Genomic DNA, 20,207 nt, shown 5'->3' with positions numbered 1-20,207 from the left:
CACATTCAAGCCATACAACTAATTGTACCCTTCAATTCCTTCTCCTATTTTCTGCTCCCACTTATACCTGGATGCCTGAATTAAACTTCTGACCTTTCAGAGATGTTGCAAGTGTTTGTATTAGAACAGAGCAGATTAAAAACACGTTACAGAGCAAAACATTTCTGTTAACGTGGATCAATTTTCTATTAATATTTTTATCTACCTTTTATAAATAGTGTATAGTATATGATAATATTTTGCACTTGTAGGCCTCTATTCAGCAAAGCACGTAAACATGTGCAACATTTTAAGCATGTGTGTAGTCTCATTTAAATCAATGGGAATACTCATGATTCAAGTTAAGCATGTGCTTTGTTGAATCAGAACCAAAGTAGTTGAAATACTTGCATTGACATCAGTGGGCTTTGGATCAGACCCAGTCATTACATCCAAGAAACAAAGGGCTACATCCACAAGGGGATTTAAATGCTTAACTACCACTTTAAGCCCAAAATTTTGATCCTCAAGACCTCTGCTCATTTTCTGCCTGTAGCAGTCTAAGCTGCTGCTGGCAAACTCCCTTAAAATTTCATGCAAAGCTGCCTAGGTCCTGATGCTGCCAAGCAGTTCATGCCTGACCTCTTGCAGTGTTCTCAAACTAGGCATTTCCCTGCTTACCTCGTCTGCAGGACCCGATCTGGTAGGCATTCGTAGGGACCACTAAGAGCATACTTACCAGATCACTAGGCTATGGGACAGTATCACTCTCTGACTCAGTGTTTACTCATCTGAAAAATATTGTAATAAACTCCATGCAGATGGATGGCCCGGGCATCAGGAGATCTGTTGATTATGGAGCCTGAATCCCTTGTTTGTACATGAGGTAGGGAGAACTCTATACCTCTGCCCCAGGGGCAACTGCTGAATTTCTAATCTCCCACACGAGTATTCTTTGGGACAGGGCCTGTCCCTTCCTCTGTGTGCAGACAGTGTCTGTGGGTGCTATTGGACACACATAAATAACATTAATGGTTACTCCTGCTTACAAAATGATCTCGCTCTATAGGTCACCCATCAGCCGTAACAACACGAGTCAAAGTGTGTTTATTATTGCTGAGAATAGTTATTTATTCTAACAGGAAATTTACTGCCTGGAAGTACTATTTATTCTAGATTTTTTCTTTTGAAACCAGGCACATAATGAATAGAGTGCTTCTGCTATGATTTTTTTTAGTACAATTCCAAAGAATTGGTCAGAAACAAAGAGCTGACTGTTATTCATTATTTTTAATGGTGCTGTCTTATTCAAGAACTAGAACTATGGCAATGTAGTCAGCAAAGTGACCAGCATCTTTACCCTTAATATTGCTGCTCCTTGTAGGTCCCTTACGTTTGATATTTTACTACTGTTAGTGATGAAAAGGAAAGTTATTGCTACAAAAGTTAGCACAGCAGTGCCAAGGAAGATTGGGCTATATTCTATCATGTCTAGCTTACCATCAGCAAAACTGTCAACTAATTTCTGATGGCAAAATCTTTAAGTATTACTAGGGATGATGTATGTGTCAGAAAACTTTCTGATGTTCAGATCACAGGGTGGGTTTGCATGGCTGAAAGTTGGGAAAATCCTCTTTTGATTAGGATATTTTGAGTAAATGTGGCATGGCTTTCAGTGAGTGAAAATAAACATGGAACCCAACAATGCCCTTTTTACAGTCTTGTCTGTATCTGGAACTCCAGTTTTAAATCGAGATACTAGGCCCTTGTCTATACTAGGATTTCCATTGCTGTGTCAGTACAACCTCAGTGCAGACATAGTCTGCGCTCAACATGCATTAGAATAGCTTACTCTGGGTTGAAATTGTGTCAACATTAAAATTTTATACTGGAGTAGGTGCTGCAGAGGCTAAGATGTCCATGTAGATAAAGCTTATATTATTTATTTATTATAAGGTTTAGGTTATTTTAAGACCTTGATTACATGGAAACAATATACAAAATATATTATTCAGTTGGGATGAAATCCATCCCTGGGTTGAGGGTCTACACTTAAATTCTATTTTATATTCCACTCATAATAGAATCGGAGATGTCACTGACTCCTTTTGAAAATCTCAAGCCTTGTTTTGTGTATTTGTACTGTAAAGTGTTTTACATTAGTAGAGGACACTCCAGCTGGTAGCTCTTCACTGGGGAGAGGCAACTCTTTATCATATAAATCTCCATGATCTAATGGTAACAAATGAAGCTTTCACTTACCTGGATGCACTTTAAAAAAAAAAGTCAATGTTCTACTGAAAGGAAAAAAGGAGATGAGAGAGGGGGGTGAAGGAGAGAAGAACAGTGAGACATTCTCAGACGATATTGAAAAATAGGGCATTGCATTGTCTGGGTTCTAGGACCAGCGTTGAGATTCGTACAGACCAATGACTGTTTCAAAGTGTAAAGGGGGTTGTGCAGTTTGTGAAGCCCCAGCCATGGGACTGCACTGGAGCACGGAACCACCCTACGGGGGACTCAGGTAAGTGGCTATTTTTCCTTGAGTGTATTGCACAGTGTTTTAAAGCCTTTAACCACGGGGATGTGCAACGATCATACAAACTTGGCCAACTCCCAGGCGATGATTTGAAGGTCGCTGTTAACCGACAACGAGGCAAAGCCTGAAAGCAAAAGAACAGATCGGCTAACCCCAGGGGAGACTCCAGGTCTCCCTCCTTCGCCGCCCCCTCCCGGCCAGGGTCTTGCCGAAGGAGGGAGCAGCTCAGCCGCCTGGCAGCCCCCTTCCCGCGAAGGCAGCAAACGCCAGCGGCCACAGGTGCTCCCCCAGGGGGCTAGAAACTGCGGGGAGCCTAGTGGGCGTTAAAGGGGGGGCGCCTTAGTGCACTGATTGGCTGATACCCCAGATAAAGCCCCAGCCGGCGCTGCTTACACTTCTCAGCTTGGCTGGAAACTCTCAGCCTTGGGCTGGATTTTCTCCTCTGCTGTGGCCGCTCCCGGCTCGTTAAAGGGAGACGGCCCAGGTGGCCCCCAGATTGGGCTACATTCAAACCAAGGACCAGGAGCTAGTGGGAGCGGTCGCCTCTTGTCAATGTCACTCCTCCGTTCTTCCCCCTTGTTCGCTTAGTTTCTTTCTTTCCCAGCAAATAGCGGCTCAGCCCGGGAGTATTTTCAATTGTTCTTGGACCTGGAAGGGTTACTTCTCCCCTCCCCCCCGTGCCCCCCCCGACTGAGTGGCCGAGGCAGCCCCTAGCCTGCAGGGGTACTGGCCATGCAGAGCCCTGCAGCGCAGCAGCCCTAGTGCCTGGAGAGCCTGGCAGGGGCGGGCAGCTCCGCGCTGTGCCCAGCGGCCGGACGCTCCCCGGAGGCGCTGGCAGGCAGCGTGGGCTGCCGCCTGGCCCCGGGCGGAGAGCAGCGCCCCGGAGGCCGCGGCCATGCGGTCCCTGAACATCACCCCGGAGCAGTTCGCCCGGCTGCTGCGGGACAATAACGTGACTCGGGAGCAGTTCATCGCGCTCTACGGGCTGCAGCCGCTGGTCTACATCCCGGAGCTGCCCGGCCGCACCAAGCTGGCCTTCGTGCTCGTCTGCGTGCTCATCTTCGCCCTGGCGCTCTTCGGCAACTGCCTGGTGCTCTACGTGGTGACCCGCAGGAAAGCCATGAGGACCGTCACCAACATCTTCATCTGCTCCCTGGCGCTCAGCGACCTGCTCATCGCCTTCTTCTGCGTGCCCGTCACCATGCTCCAGAACATTTCCTCCAACTGGCTGGGGGGTGAGTACGCCCCCTGCTCCCGCCTCGAGCCGGCCGGGGATCTCTGGACGGACCCAGCCCCTCCTGCACGGGGAGCCCTGCCTCTGCCCCCTCCCTCCCGCTCATTCCTGGACGGGGCGCCCGGGAGTTCGCATCTCTCTTTCCCCCACCCACTCCCCTGCTTGCTGGGCTCGCTCCTGTCCCATCAAGCGCACCTGGCTGCAACAGAGCTCTGCCGGAGGAACAGAGCGGGGGAAATGACGCTTTGGTCCCACAGGACTAAGGAGTGGGCTGTGTCACCCGGGAAGATGCCACTATTTGGCACCTCTCATCTTTAAAGCAACCTGCAAATGCCTTTTGTGTACAGAATGAGTCAAAAGGTGACCTGCAGTTTACTTGTAGAGGTGTGTTGGTCCCAGGGTATTAGAGAGACAAGGAGGGTGAGGTGATAACTTTTATTGGACTAGCTTCCCTTAGGGAGAGAGACTAGCTTTCCAGCTTACCAGGGCCGGCTCCAGGGGTTTTGCCGCCCTAAGCAGTCCCCCTCCCAAAAGAGGCGGGGGTCTCGATCTGCGGCAATTCAGCGGGAGGTCCTTCGCTCTGAGCAGGAGTGAGGGACCCTCCACCGAATTGCCCCCGAATACCTGAACGTGCTGCCCAGCTCCAGAGTGGCCGCCCCAAGCACCTGCTTGCTAAGCTAGTGCCTGGAGCCAGCCCTGCAGCTTACACAGAGCTCTTCTTCAGATCTTTTTCTGAAGATGAGCTTTGTCTCTCTCAGCAAAAGGAAGTTGGTCCAATAAAAGATATTACCTCGCCCACCTTGTCTCTCAAAAGGAGGCAGGCATTTATTTAGCTGCCCCCCTTCCTAACTGCTGACACAACGCCTGGTTTTTAGGGTTTATGTTTTCTTGGGAAATTGTTTTTCCTTTAGGACACATGGGTTGTTTTGACTAGACAAGGCAGAGTGTAGCAATCTCCTTGTGAAAAGGCAGCCGTTTTTTTTTTCTTGACAATCTTTTGTATTAGGGGATCTGGCAACATTACTTTATAATGCTCCATTGGTATCACTACTAGTGTGAAAGCTCTGCTACTTTCATAGCTCAGAACTGATGCTTCAAACCTTTGAAAGTCTCTGTTCACAACAGATAGCTTTCCTGGTTCACTCTAGAGCTGTTGCTTTTGCCTTCTCATTTGTAGTCTGTTGTTGCATTTTAGGACAGGGCTCTGAATCTACAAATCTGACCCATTAATCTAAATTTTCAGTGTACTCCTTATTCTGCAGAGTTTCAAGAACTGCTAGATCACATCACCATTGGACTAAATTAACAGATTGTATTCAACTTGAAACAGCTGTGTCTTGAGATTCTGGTGAAAGTTGCAGTAAGCAGAATTTTTGATGTAGTATGGTGGTGACATGACACATGTATCCTGTAGTTTTTTGTTCCAAGGATACATTCATGCTGACAAGTACAAAAGAAGGTTTGAGCCAAAGCTTGTTGAAGTCAGTTCCATTGATGTGAATAGGCTTCAAATCAGGTCCTTTTTGCCTTTGTTAGCAAAAATGGGTCCTTTGGTTGATTGTATTACAGGATGTCCCATTCATTTGGGGCTGTCCAAAGTCACCGACCAGATAGAATGAGGAGAGGAAAAGCCCCTCTTCAAGTCAGCTCATTTATACTTTAGGACAAAGTGTCTTTAGTTTTTAAAGGTGTTTCACAGACTAAATTTCTTTAATAAATGGCTTTACTTTTGTTTTACAGTGCATAGATAACATGATGAATGTGTGAAATAGATAAATGTTCACAAACTGCAGGGCTTTGAAAGTTTTCATGTTACGATCTGAATGTGAAAGTTAAGAGCAGTGTACAAAGGCACTGTCTTTAGTATTTACTTGACTCTTGTGGGTGAGGGACCACAGGGCAGACTCCCATTGAGTTCAGTGGACGTCTAGAGTGTATATTGTTGTCACAACATAGAACTGCAGAGACATGAAGTTAAAGAAAAGGACAGGCAGATGCACTAGTGCTACTAAACAACAATTCTGAAGAAAGAGGCTCAATGCGCTGTCTCTGCTCTTTTGATCTTGGCAATTGCAAGTGAAGAAATAAAAGGGATGTTTCTGCCATGAATGGCAGCCAGCAGGGGCGGCTCTAGCAATTTCACCGCCCCAAGCACGGCGGCACACCGCGGGGGGCGCTCTGCCGGTCACCGGTCCCGCGGCTCCGGTGGACCTCCTGCAGACATGCCTGCGGAGGGTCTGCTGGTCCCGCGGCTCCGGTGGACCTCCCGCAGGTCCTGCCTGCCTGCGGGAGGTCCACCGGAGCCGCCTGACGCCCTCCCGGTGACCGGCAGAGCGCCCCCCGTGGCATGGCGACCCAAGCACGCGCTTGGCGTGCTGGGGCCTTGAGCCGCCCCTGCAGCCAGGGATGCTGATTATAATGGAAATGCATGTTGGATTTCAGAGCCTGGGCTCCAACCTGAGTGGGAATGTCTACACTGCTTTTTTAGCCTTATGGCACAAGCCCTGTAAGCCTGAATCAATTGACCCAGGCTCTGAGACTCATTATTGTGGTATTTATGTTTGTTTTGTTTTTGTTTGTTGTTTTTTTGCAGTGTAGATATATCTTTAGACTTATTGTTGCAACAACTAACTTTTAGGCCCCCTAATGCCTAGGGGAACCAACAGACCTGAGTTAGGCCCCTAGGCTCCTTATACAATGCATGTGAAGAAGTCCCTAAGAATGGGACTTACAAAAGCCAGCACAATGAATGGGGAGTTACCCAAGATAGCCAGTAGGAATTGCTGAGGAGAGGGGTGGGACTTATGTCCAGCCCCTCAAATGGTACTTAGGATAGATAGGGTGACCAGATAGCAAGTGTGAAAAATCAGGACACTTTTTTTGGGGAGGGCGGGGTGGGGTGTGTGTGAGGAGAATAGTTTGTCTTATATAGGAAAGCCCCTAATATTGGGTTGGTCCCAATAATATCAGGACAGCTGGTCTCCCACACTTAAGTGCCAAATAGGAGGTCACTCCTGCTGCTTGGAATTCATGGCTGTGAACCCTTTCTTGGAGGTAGAGGCCTAGTTAGGTCAGTGCCTCTGCTGCCACTTAAGGCACACCAACACCATTTTCCCTTTCTCATAAAAAATGGTGTTGGTGTGCCTTAAGTGGCAGCAGAGGCTCTGTGTGGGTGGGGTGGGGTGGGGGGGCATGTAGGGTCACATGCACCCCTGGGTTTCTGCCAGGGTTCACACTAGAATGTCAGAACCACCTGGTGAGGACTGCTGCCCACATTCCCTTTGCCCTGCCCAGGGGCTGCCCTTGGCCCATGTCTTTGCAGAGCTCATCCTTTCTCTCCTCCCCCCTGCAGCTGAAAGCAGACATCCCTCCCTGCTTGTGCAACACCAAAATGCAGCTAACACCTCCAGGCTGCTGCTGGCCACTGGCATAACCCAGCTGCCTCCTGTCCCCTGGCTGCAGCATGGGCAGGAAGGGGTTAAGGATGGATTGTGCCCTGGGGCCCCTGGGAACCTGCAGGGGTAGTTGGGTTCTCTCAGAGAGGAGGAGGAGGAAGTGACACTGAATCCCAGCCCAGGGAGAGTGTGGTGAGGGGTCCGTCCAGTGCAGCCTGGCTCCTTCCCTTCCCTGCCAGTGGCACCGACGCCATCCTTGGCTGGAGGTGCCTCCTGTCATGGTCTGTCCTTCTACATAGCCAGTAGCATCTCCCAGATAGGGTGGCCTCCTGCATGTGCCGCTGACTGTGGGGGCCAAGGGTTACAGACAGGGCACAGGGGTATGGCCTCCTCCGGACAGCCCAAGCTACCTGCTGAAGGTGGGGGAAGGATGGAGGGGCACAGCCCAAGGAGCAAAGAGCATTACCCTGCAGCATCCCCCCACCCCACCCTCGGACAGGGACTCGGCAGTGAGGCTGCACCCGACCCTTACACAGTGCAAGGGCCAGGCCTGCCCTAGAAATACCCCGGTGCCCTGTGCCAGGTGCGGGTGAGCAGGCCTAGCCCAGCAGCAGGATCCAAGTGCAGAGGGACTTAGTGTGGGAGCATCCAGGTGGGGGTAAGAGAGTTCTCTGTGGGGCAATCTGGGTGCGGGTGGCTCAGTGGGAGATCTGGATGCACAGAAGCTCATTGGGGGGTTTCAGGTGCAGGGGCAATGGGACTTTGCAGGACATCCAGGTGAAGGTGTTGGGGCTCAGTGGGGAGGGTGTCTTGGGAGGCTCATTGGGGTGGTACAGGTGCAGGGGAGGTGGGGCTTGTCAGGGTGAGGGTTCGATGGGCCTGCTTAACAGGGGAGCCCCAGCTTCTGCCAAGGGGATGCCACATGCTGGGCTTCAGATTTCCCCCCTACACCGCCTTCCCCATCCCCTTCCCCATCCCATGCCCCTTCCCCACCGCTCCATCTCCTCCCCATCCCACCCCCTTCCTTCCTCCCTGGCTCTTCCCCATGCCCCTTCCCCCATTCCCTTCCCCACGCTCCATCTCCTCCCCATCCCACCCCTGCCCCCCCCTCGGCCCCCACTCCACCCCCTGCCCCCCTTCCCCATCCCTCCTCTTCCCCATCCCATGCCCCTTCCACACTGCCCCATCTCCCCATCCCCTTCTCTTCCCCACCCCATGCCCCTTCCATACTGCCCCATCTCCCCAATCCCACCTTCCTCTTCCCCATGTCCCCTTCCTCACTGCTCCATCTCCTCTCCATCCCACCCCCTTTCTTCCCCCTGCTTCCTCCATCTCCTTTCCTTCCCCCCGTTTCCCCATCCTCTTCTCTTTCCCATCCCATGCCTCTACCCCACTGCTCCATCTCCACCCCATCCCACACCCTTCCTCCCACCACCTCTTCCCCCTGCCCCCCTTCCCCCGTTCCCTTCTCTTCCCCATCCCATGCCCCTTCCCCACCTCTCCATCTCCTCCCCAGGCTTGGGGGGCAGGGGGAAACCACCACCCCCAGCACAAGCTGGTGGAGTGGAGCGGGTTGGGGCTGGGTCGCTCCTCCATTTCCTGCCACCCGGTGATTGCAGGGCGGACCTGATCCCGCACTCTCAGGGCGGCGGGAAGTGGAGTGACCCAGCCCCAGCCCACTCTGCTCTGCTCCCCTGACTTTGGGGGAAGAGGGGAACCACCCCCCAGCACTCACCGGTGGTGCGTCTGGGAGCCAGCGGAGTGGTGTGGGCTGGGGCCTGGTCGCTCCTCCACTTCCCGCCACCCTGTGAGTGCAGGGTGGGCCTGACCCCTGCTGCAGTCCCCTGGGATGTGTAGCTCAGGGGAGGGGGCTTAGGGGCAACGGGTGGAGTGGGGGCAGGACAGGGGCAGAGCAGCGGTGGGAAGAGGTGGGGCGGGCACGGAGCAGGGGTGGGGGCAGCTTTCCTGGCTGGCTCAGCTGGCCGGGGGATAGGGCTGGAGCAGCAGGTCCAGACAGTGGGGCCCCTTCTGACTCTGGGCCTGGCGCCATGGTAAACCCAGTACTGAGCATCTCTCCAGGGGTCTCAAAGCGCTTTACAAGCTGCAGCGTACCACTGGGAGCGGGGCAGGGATTTCTCATTACAGAGAGGGGGAGGCCTAGCATTTAACTTCATGCAGCTGTGCGGGCATGTGTGTGTTCAGGGGCTGCACCTGCAACCCTGAGAACTGGGCCCAGCTGCCTTGTCCAAGCTCACAGAGTCCATCACGGAGCTAGGAATAGAGCTGGGGTGGGTGGGGGAAGGCTCAGATCCTGGGGCCAAAGGCTGATGGGACCGTGAGTCTGTGGACAAAGGTGGGACAGGCTGGGAGCAGGCTCTGAGCTGGGAGGTGCTGGGAAGCTGCTCTGCATTGCCCTGAAGAAAATGGAACGAGTGACTGTGAGGCCAGGCTGCAGCCCACGGGGCAATATGGCATACCTTGCCCATGCGTTGCCTCTGCTGCCAGGTTCCTACCAGAACCTTTAAATTGTGCCCCCCACTATCGACGGTTGTGCTTCGCCTCTGAGTGGCAGTTAGGTACCTAAATCCCTTTGTGAATCTTGTCCAAGGTGAACAAGAGTGGACATGATAGAGGCTACCTGCTGGAAAGGTATAACAAGTGGGGTTCCGCAGGGGTCTGTTTTGGGATCAGCTCTGTTCAATATCTTCATCAATGACTTAGATATTGGCATAGAAAGTATGCTTATTAAGTTTGCAGATGATACCAAACTGGGAGGGATTGCAACTGCTTTGGAGGACAGAGTCATAATTCAAAATGATCTGGACAAATTGGAGAAATGGTCTGAGGTAAACAGGATGAAGTTTAACAAAGACAAATGCAAAGTGCTTCACTTAGGAAGGAACAATCAGTTTCACACATACAGAATGGGAAGAGACTGTCTAGGAAGGAGTACGGCAGAAAGGGATCTAGGGGTTATAGAGGACCACAAGCTAAATATGAGTCAACAGTGTGATGCTGTTGCAAAAAAAGCAATCGTGATTCTGGGATGCATTAACAGGTGTGTTGTGAGCAAGACACGAGAAGTCATTCTTCCGCTCTACTCTGCGCTGGTTAGGCCTCAACTGGAGTATTGTGTCCAGTTCTGGACACCGCATTTCAAGAAAGATGTGGAGAAATTGGAGAGGGTCCAGAGAAGAGCAACAAGAATGATTAAAGGTCTTGAGAACATGACCTACGAAGGAAGGCTGAAAAAATTGGGTTTGTTTAGTTTGGAAAAGAGAAGACTGAGAGGGGACATGATAGCAGTTTTCAGGTATCTAAAAGGGTATCATCAGGTGGAGGGAGAAAACTTGTTCACCTTAGCCTCTAAGGATAGAACAAGAAGCAATGGGCTGCAGCAAGGGAGATTTAGGTTGGACATTAGGAAAAAGTTTCTAACTGTCAGGGTCGTTAAACACTGGAATAAATTGCCTAGAGAGGCTGTGGAATCTCCATCTCTGGAGATATTTAAGAGTAGGTTAGATAAATGTCTATCAGGGATGGTCTAGACAGTATTTGGTCCTGCCACGAGGGCAGGGGACTGGACTCAATGACCTCTCAAGGTCCCTTCCAGTCCTAGAATCCATGAATCTATGAAAAACCTGCTCTAGAGAAGGTAAATCAGGTACTTCTATTTATCCTCTCTCACAGTACAAGAATAAGGAGATGTTCAATGAAATCAAAAGGTAATTGCTTAAAACTGATAAGAGGAAATACTATTTTCTCATTGCACAATTATTCTGTGGAGTTCATTGCCAAATGATATCACTGAAGTCACGGCTTTAGCAAGATTAAAAAAAAGGATTAGACTATTTTTTTGGTGTGGTTTTACAATGTTTTTTCTCTCCCTGTTCAGAGTGAGTTTTCACATGTCAAACAAAAGGCAGTGACTCTGGCCCCTATCCAACAACTGGATCCACATGGGTGGATACCTGCATCCATGTGGAGCCCTATTGACTTTGACAGTGGTCTGCCTGGGTAGGTAGAATCAGTTATAGCATGGATCAGTGTTCATGTCACACGCCTCGCCAGTACCGAGCCCGGGCCAGGGAAGCTAATGATCCAACCACTGGACCAAATTTGGTGATGAATCCTGGCCATGTGCCATCTGAGGCACATTGAGCATATGCTAAGAAGTTATAGGAGCACGGCCTACCCAGTACTGCCAAATGCACAGTGTGAATAAACACAAGGAGAGATTTGTTTCTCTTCTAACCTCTCTGATATGTAACCTTTAAGTGTTGTCAAAATAAAATAGTGGGCAAAGAGAAATTCAGAAAGAAATATATATACTTTTTTAATTAATGGTGTCCTTTAGCAAGACTGAGAGACTGGATGATTCACAACCTGCATCTCTGCCACTTGAGGTTTGTTACTATGAAAAATGAGGCTGTGATTTAAGATGGTAGTGTTACAAATGACCAGCGTCTCAGAAAATGGGAAGTAGCTTTCCCCCCTTCCCAAGGTCTTTTGTGTCTGTATTTTTGTTTACTTTCTACTGTCTATCCACTTCTCAAACTAGTTTTTTGGGTCTCTCACAAATCCAACTTACATGTGGGCGTTATTCTGCGGTGCTCTCATTTGGAAGATAGGGATGGAAAAAACAGGCATAACTGGTAATCGGAGTGGTGCACAGATACATGCCTCACTGCTTTTTACTGTCACAACCTGGCCTGCCATTTCAATGTGTATGTGCATGCTTCAGGCTACCTTGGCTGCCAGCTGAGTCCTTGCTGTTCATAAGTGGACTATTCAGAAAGTCTGAGGACAGTAAACAAGCCTTTCAAAGCACATTGGATATTAATTGCCTATTTAGCATTCTGCAGCGCTGCATGCTGGTTTTCAGTGCTATGCATTGCTAAAAAGAGTTGCCCAAGCTTTACTCTGAAGAGGGTGGCATTCCGAGTGTAATTTCCTGTATAAATTTGTGCTGGAACAGGCTGTTTTTTTCTCTATAGCTCTTGAAAGATGTGTGTGATGGTGGACTTGATTGAATGGACATTATTGAAAAATTTGGACTTACCTAATTTTTGTGTACCTTTGAGACTGGCAGGGGAGTTGTCTTCTTTCTAACATTTAAGAGCCACACAGTAAAGACCCCAACGGGGGAACAGAACATGGGTGCAAATAGGCTGAAGTTTCACAAGATGCATGCCAAAGAGTTTGAACACTAGCTGACGCCTACGCAGACTCAAAAGAGCCTTTGAAATGATCTGAGTTACATGAGAAGAGAATGGAAAAATGAGATGATGGGGTCTGTCAAAAAGAGGGGTTTGAAATATAAAGGACATTGTAGGAGTAGGCAGAAACAGTGATAAGCTTATTTACAGATGCTGGATACTAGCAAATATCTTTGTCCATATGCTAATACAAAACACAACTTCCTGGCTAAAATATTAACACATGCAGTACACACTTTCACATCCAAGTAACCAGAAGGTAAAACTGACTATTGGCCACTAGAAAAAAGGCTGTGTGTAGGGGTGGGAAGTCATTGATACAAAGGTGGGTGTCAGAGGCCTTGTCCACACTAGGAAATTTGTACCCACCAGCAATAGTGAAGGAGTTTTTACCACCGTATTATCTAATCCTGTTGGAAAAAAGATAGAAAGTTCCAAGTGTGGAGGCATACTGTGATGCTGCAGTACATTGAACAGCTGTCTAAACACGTAGACTGTATTCCTTGGCCTACCTGAACTGTTGCCTAACACAGCACATCAAAATCTTATGGTAATGCTGGGTGCAATCTTAGTCAGAGGGATGTCTTATACCAATTAGCTTTGGTTAGCTTTAATTTTTCTTATGATTTTGCATTTATTTCTTTTAAAAAGCAGTGAGGGTGGGTGGCAGCAGTACCTGAGGCTTTGTACATCCTTGATATAAGCTCAAGAACAGACTTCACCCTTTCTTCCCTCCCCTGATATAAAGCCGGTTACCTTGCTTTATCTGAGCTACTGTTGGTTTTATTTAGACCATTGTTGTGGACTGTTCTCAAACAGAGAGAGAACTAACTTCTGACCTGTTTCATTCAGTCCATAAGGCTCCCTCCTCAAAACATACTGGTGCATATGTTATGGTAAGGATGTTACCAGGTTTGCCCGTTACTTTGGGGTATGATCATTTATTCAGGTTACTCTTTTTTCTTTTTCTTTTTTTTTGGTGTGTGTGTGTGTTTGTAATTCTATCAATGTACTGCTTGTGTCATGTGTGTTTTCATATGGAGCTCTACTCCTCCCTTATGCAAGTTCCCCCTCAAAGGAGCTATCCTGCAAGACCTAGGTTCCCTAGGGCTGGGTTCCTCCAGACCAGCACTGGATGAAAACACACACATACACACATACAGTAACAGAGCACGTCTGAGCGGACCGGGTCAATCAGCACTTTCAAGCTGTCACCCTTATGTGTCCCAGATTCAGCCCGTCCCTATCCCCACTCTCACATCACAAATGTACTGGCAGTAACCTACTTGATAAGCAAACCCCACAGTATTTTGGGTGCTGCAGGGATCTTTAGCTTAGGTGAAAGAAGTGTTGCTGCAGAGTAAATGGGGAAAGCTAAAAACACAAAAGAGTAAAGTTCAGCAAGAGAGAGAGAAGCAACCAACTTAACCATAAAAGTTATTTATTGAATAATAGTGGTAACTACATAAGGAGAGTCTAAACCAACACAACATACATTATTAAAGGTTAATACCTAAGGTAAAAAGGAAAACAGAGAGAGGGAAAGAAGGGGATCTCACCCACTCCATGAGGCTTGAACTGGTCGGGGTTTCCAGGTGATGGTGGTAGCTCAGGGTCCTGAGTGCTGGAGAAAGGCAGGGCCCCCAGCATGATCAGTCAGGAGAAGATGGAGTCCCAGTGGAACTGATGCATTGTTTGGAACTAAGCATCAGAACACTTACTGGAGGGTGAGTAGGGATTTTTGTAGAGAAAATACAATGGTTCAAGGGAGAACACTTGATTTGTTTATGGGTAAACTGATGACTCAAGGGTTTTCTTTAGGCTAGACAATAGCAGCTGATCACTCTTGGCTATGGATAGTGTTTTCTTCCAGGGAGCAACTAGGTTGCTTCAGTATTTTGGATATCAATCAAGGATTCCTTACTAGAATTGGTCTGATAACTGCTGAGCTGGGTATGGGCAGGCATAGGTTCATTAACATCTGGAACAGAGATTCCCATGAAGCAGTGCTTCCCTGCTTTTTCTGGTCCCAGAGTTCAGTGCGGTTCTCTGTTCTCCATTCTGTATGCAATTGGAGAAGTCTCCCTGTCCCATTTTTTATGCAGATGAGGCTAGGGGAGTTGTCTCTGTTCTTCATTCTGTATGCTAATGGAGATGTCTTAATCTTGTCACCCTTGTCAGGAGGGGCCTAGGTTTGTCTCCCATCTGCTTTTCATTGCTCTCTGCAAGTCTTTTCTCTGATGGGTTTTGGTTTAAGCAGAGGCTGCTAGTGGTGGTGGGGTATCAGACGGAGTCAAACAGGCTGGATACTGCGCCCTGGTTCCCCAAGAACACAGAGATAACTGGTATCAAGGACCAAAGGGAGTGATGGGAATAGAGGACTGAACTGCAGATCAGTTTAAAAGAAATTTAAATCGCCAAGTGTCTGTTTTCTCTACAATGCCTGGCATGTGTGTGGTTTTTTGTTTTTTTTAAACATTCTACTATGTGCCTAAGAAACTGTGGAAGAATTCCCATTTTAGCCCATTATTAGGGTACAATTTAATCCTGGCAGAGATGGGAAGGATTCTGCCATTGTCATCTGACATTGCAACATCTTCAACTTGGATTTCAGTTTCACATGCAGTAGTTGTGGTCTGCAGGAAGCTGAATATTTACCACCTTTTGTCATGATGATGTGAAGTGGTCACAGAAAGCTATTAACTCCATAAAGTCAGTAACTGGGAACACCTCCATCTCAACCATAGTCACAGTCATTTTTGACCCTCTTGGTGAACTCCCGCTGCTTCAGGAGTCTTGTAAAGTTGTGCAGGTCTGATGATGGGAGAGTAGATGCTGCAGTGATTTTAATTTATACTTTGGAATTGCAAATTCAATCACTTCTAGAAAACCTTTGCTCTTTAAACTAAAAGTACTTTATCAAAGGTAAATTTATCAAATTACCTTTACTTGCAAAACATTGTGGGAAATAGATTACAGTTGTGGCATTGGTGTAAATGATCCCTTGTTTCAATTTAAATTATTATCTGGTGCCTCAGCCTGGAAATTTTCAGGAAACAATTTATACATTCAAGTCAGCAGCACTGCTGTGGGTACCCACATGGCCCCACAATATGCCAACATTTTTATGGCTGACTTAGAACAACGCTTCCTCAGCTCTCATCCCCTAGCGCGCCTACTCTACTTGCACTACAGTGATGACATCTTCATCATCTGGACCCATGGGAAGGAGGCCCTTGAGGAATTCCACCTGGATTTCAACAATTTTCGCCCCACCGTCAACTTCAGCCTGGACCAGTCCACACAAGAGATCCACTTCCTGGACACTACAGTACAAATAAGTGATGGTCACATAAACACCATCCTATATCGGAAACCTGCTGACCACTATACTTACTCACATGCCTCCAGCTTTCACCCAGACCACATCACACAATCCATTGTCTACAGCCAAGTCCTAAGATACAACCACATTTGCTCCAATACCTCAGACAGAGACAAACACCTACAGGATTTCTGTCATGCATTCTTAAAACTACAATACCCACCTGGGGAAGTGAAGAAACAGATTGACAGAGCCAGAAGGGTACTCAGAAGTCACCTACTACAGGACAGGCCCAACAAAGAAAGTAACAGAATGCCACTAGCCATCACCTACAGCCCCCAACTAAAACGTCTCCAGCGCATCATCAAGGATCTACAACCTATCCTGAAGGACGATCCCTCACTCTCACAGACCTTGGGAGACAGACCAGTCCTCGCTTACAGACAGCCCCCAACCTGAAGCAAATACTCACCAGCAACTACACACCACACAACAGAAACACTAACCCAGGAACCAACCCCTGCAACAAACCCTGTTGCCAACTCTGTCCACATATCTATTCAAGTGACAGTATCATAGGATCTAACCACATCAGCCACACCATCAGTGGCTTGTTCACCTGCACATCTACCAATGTGATATATGCCATCATGTGCCAGTAATGCCCCTCTGCCATGTACATTGGCCAAACCTGACAATCTCTATGCAAAAGAATAGATGGACACTAATCAGACATCACAAATTGGAACATTCAAAAACCAGTAGGAGAGCACTTCAGTCTCCCTGGACACTCAATAACAGACTTAAAAGTCCCCATTCTTTGACAGAAAAACTTCAAAAACAGACTTCAATGAGAAACTGCAGAACTGGAATTAATTTGCAAACTTGACACCATCAAATTAGGCCTGAATAAAGACTGTGAGTGGCTGGGTCACTACAAAAAATAATTTCCCCTCTGATACTCACACCTGCTTGTCAACTGCTGGGAATGGCCACATCCACCCTAATTGAATTGACCTTGTTAGCACTGACCCCTCACTTGGTAAGGTAACTTTCATCTTTTCATGTGCTATATATTTATACTTGCTTACTGTATTTTCTACTCTATGAATATGATGAAGTGGATTTTAGCCCACAAAGGCTTATGCCCAAATAAATTTGTTAGTCTCTAAGGTGCCACAGGGACTCTTTGTTGTTTTTTTTTTGATACAGACTAACATGGCTACCCCCTGAAACCTGTCACCATACAGTAACTCAGTACATTACCTCCTCCCACATTATCTAGTCAAAGTCCTCTGCACACTCAGCGAAGTAGAAGGAAAGGGGTGATTTACATTGTTCTTGTTTGTGATGCTGTATTATATCTGAACAAAACAAAGATGAGTTCAGGTTCAACTCTATTATAAATGGGGATCCTCCTGTTTCCCCCCAATAGGGGAAAATTCCACAAGACTTGCTCCTGTATGAAATTGCTTAGGAACCCTCAGCAGTATCTTTGTGCTGCTGCCTGGGGGAGTTGGTGGATGGAAAATTGCTTTAAATACTGTGGCATGGTGTTACTGGCAAGGGGCCCGGGTGAAAGAGGCCTGGTTGTGCTGGAGTTGGTACCCTGCAGGGTTTCTCTGAGCATTTCCCCTCTCCCAGTCAAGATAGTCTCCTCAGTACAGATGCCAGGGACTCTGGGAGTGACACTGCTCCTCTGCCATGGACCTTCTCTTAGGGCTTGTTTACATGGGAAGTTGATATTCCTGATCACCACCTTGTATGGATGCTCTTATTCCGGAATAAGATGTCCACACAGGGCATTAATCAGGAGTAACTACTCAACTTTAAATTTGGTTTAAGATTAGATGTGAATTTACTTTATAGACAAACCTTTAGAGAGAAGCAAGTTATCGGAGAGAGACTCCCTAGGAGTTTCCACTGTCCTGATAGCATGAAAAGACTGGAATGACACCAGGGTTATACTTAGTAGCCAGGTCTGTGTTTAGGGTGGCTATTGGATGCTTTCTGCTCTTTGGTTTAACAGTTTGCATTAGACAATATGCCGTCCCATTTCCAGCAATTGCACCTTCACAATACAATACCGTACCACCCTCTTTTTTGATACAGTAGTGCAAAGAGATTTCCCTCACAATGCAGGCATCATTAGCAGATATGCATGCCTATGTACAGGGCATCAGAAACTTCTCTATGCTTAGTATTGGAATGTTCCTTAAAATTGGACGTGGCACTGAATATTTTTCCATCTTCCTCCCTTCCTTTTTTTTCAGTTAACTGGACCTAGTGTATTGACAGTATTAGAAAGTGCAGTGTTAGACTTCATAAATAGACAATAGGAATTTGGCTAGCTGAAAAACCTCAAAGTAAAGAGGAAGTTGATATGACTTCCAAATTAGGCAATTGTTTGTGTGCAGCTTAAAGTAAGGACATGGACACAAATGCATCTCCTCCCCTTCCCCAGTAGAAAAATATTGTAGTTTATATTGTCCTTATTCTAGAATGAGGATAATCCATAATCTGCTCTGTTCTATGAAATGCAAGGTGATTTCATGGGCATTTGTACCAGTGAACTCATGTAGTATCATTCACCCTTTCTGTATACCAGAGTTGATTGGTATTTTCAGATGCTTGTTTCTGATTGAAAGCATGCAAAAACTTTCATATAAAGATGGATTGAAAAGATTGTGACTGTTAAATTTAGAGAGGAGATTAATCAAATAAGGGATGTGTGGACAAGATAAAAGTATACAAAATAATGAATGGCAAAGAGAAGGAAATAACATGCTTTAGTTTATCCTTTCTCAGAATACAGGAACAAAGGAACATCTGATAAAACTGAAAGGCAGCAAATTAAAAATTTACAAATGGAAACTATTTTTTGACTCTGATACAAGGCATTGAGGTAAAGAGTTTAGTAGAATTCAAAAAAGAATTAGACACATACCCTATCTAATGTAACTGTAGATTTTTTAATTAACTGTAAGAAATAGGGATCTGAGCAATTTAGAGTGTAAGCCAACCTCAAACTGACCAGGCTTGGGAAGAAACTGTGTTCTTATGTCACAGTTGATCATGGTGCAGTTTCTTGCATCATCTTTGAGGCATCTGGTACTGACCATATAGTGTGGGACTAGATGAAGCACTGATCTGATCAAGTATATTCCAAATCTGATCTGAGCTAACATTCCTATGACTGACATGTTAGATCAGACATGGGTAGGAATCTACACTATCTATTCCTGGGGGGATTCTGTGCCAAAAAAATCAAAATTCTGCAGATTTTATTTGTCAAAATAATGCAGTATAATCACACCGGTTTCAATTGTTTTGATAATTTATTTAAACTACAATACAGAAAAAAGTCACAATAACTATACAGCACTTCCTAAATACATGAATGTTAAGTTACAAACACTTGGTAACTAATACCCTGCATTCCAGTTATAATCCTAGATTTTTATTTAAATTACATTACAGAACACCAAACAGCAAAAAATCAAAATAAAAAATCATTTTAAATTGCTCAGACTTTCACACATTAAAGTTATACAGTTTTGCTAGTCATTATCCTGGATCTGGCTGGGTACTTTAGGAAGTGCTAGGTTCTGATTGTCCTTTTTTTTTCTTTTAATGGGCAAGTAAAATAAATCCTGATCTGTAATCTAACCCCATTGTGCCACTTTGGCATAAGGAAAAAAGCGAGAAAGCACATAGATCTTCCTACATCACTCTGGCAGTGTAGAGGCCTTAAAACTTTCACAGGTTTTATGCTCCTGGGGAATTGACTGATAATGGAAACAGTTAACTAACAGTATGAACATTAACAATATTACTACTAGGCAGGCTGCTACATTTCTGCCTCAGATAATGAGATCAATTAACCATTAACAGCAATTTTAACGACCTTACTACACAGTCAGGCTGCTACATTTGTGCTTCAGAGAATGAGATTAATTAACTCAGGCAGGCTGCTACATTTCTGCCTCTAGCCTGGCTCATGCATAATAAAGAGCCCTACCCTTCCATGCCAGCGAGCTTCAGTCTCAAGAGAGAGAGGCAGAGTGTCTCTCTCTCTTGCTTGTTGGCAGGCATGTACGCCCAGCCCCCCTCCCCCCCGATGGTGATCAGGCACGCGTGTCCAGGCCCCCTACCTCATCTCTGAAGCTGCGCCAGGCACACTGGAACAGACATGCTGGCTGGGCTGACAGGGAAGAGGCTTATGTCCCCCAGCAGATTTTTGTGTGTGTTTTTTTTCTGCATGGGGCAGAGGGGGAGAGGCACATAAAAATACCAGCCATATGAATTCTGAGCCCCCACATTGAAAATGGTCCATTCTGCTTGAGGAAAGTACAAACTAATGGGATACCTATATTTCATCCAAGAACTTCCTGCAAAAAAAATCACCAGTAATATGACCAATCTTTATCTTCTAATCTAGGAAAATGGTGCTCTGGACTGTTCATATATTCAGAATTCCAAATTATAAATAAATAGCTAAATAATGAGAAACTCT

General features: G+C 46.7%; 1 protein-coding gene across 2 annotated transcripts in view; it reads left to right on the top strand.

Annotated features, from left to right (window-relative positions):
• Nucleotides 1-3,371: 3,371 nt before the first annotated feature.
• QRFPR (pyroglutamylated RFamide peptide receptor) overlaps nucleotides 3,372-20,207 on the top strand; it is a 65,873-nt gene continuing 49,037 nt past the window's right edge. The window contains exon 1 of one of the 2 annotated variants that reach the window (XR_005598710.1): nucleotides 3,372-3,753. Coding sequence is in view for 1 of the 2 variants with exons in the window: in XM_039539231.1 (XP_039395165.1) it covers nucleotides 3,414-3,753 (340 nt within the window). In the remaining variant the exon portion in view is untranslated. The remainder of the gene's footprint in view (nucleotides 3,754-20,207) is intronic. The other variant, XM_039539231.1, reaches the window with a different exon arrangement.

This window comes from Mauremys reevesii, linkage group 5 (assembly GCF_016161935.1).
Source record: "Mauremys reevesii isolate NIE-2019 linkage group 5, ASM1616193v1, whole genome shotgun sequence".
Lineage (NCBI taxonomy): Eukaryota > Metazoa > Chordata > Testudines > Geoemydidae > Mauremys > Mauremys reevesii.
Note: the sequence above shows the minus strand (reverse complement) of the source record. Positions and strands in the feature narration are given on the sequence as shown.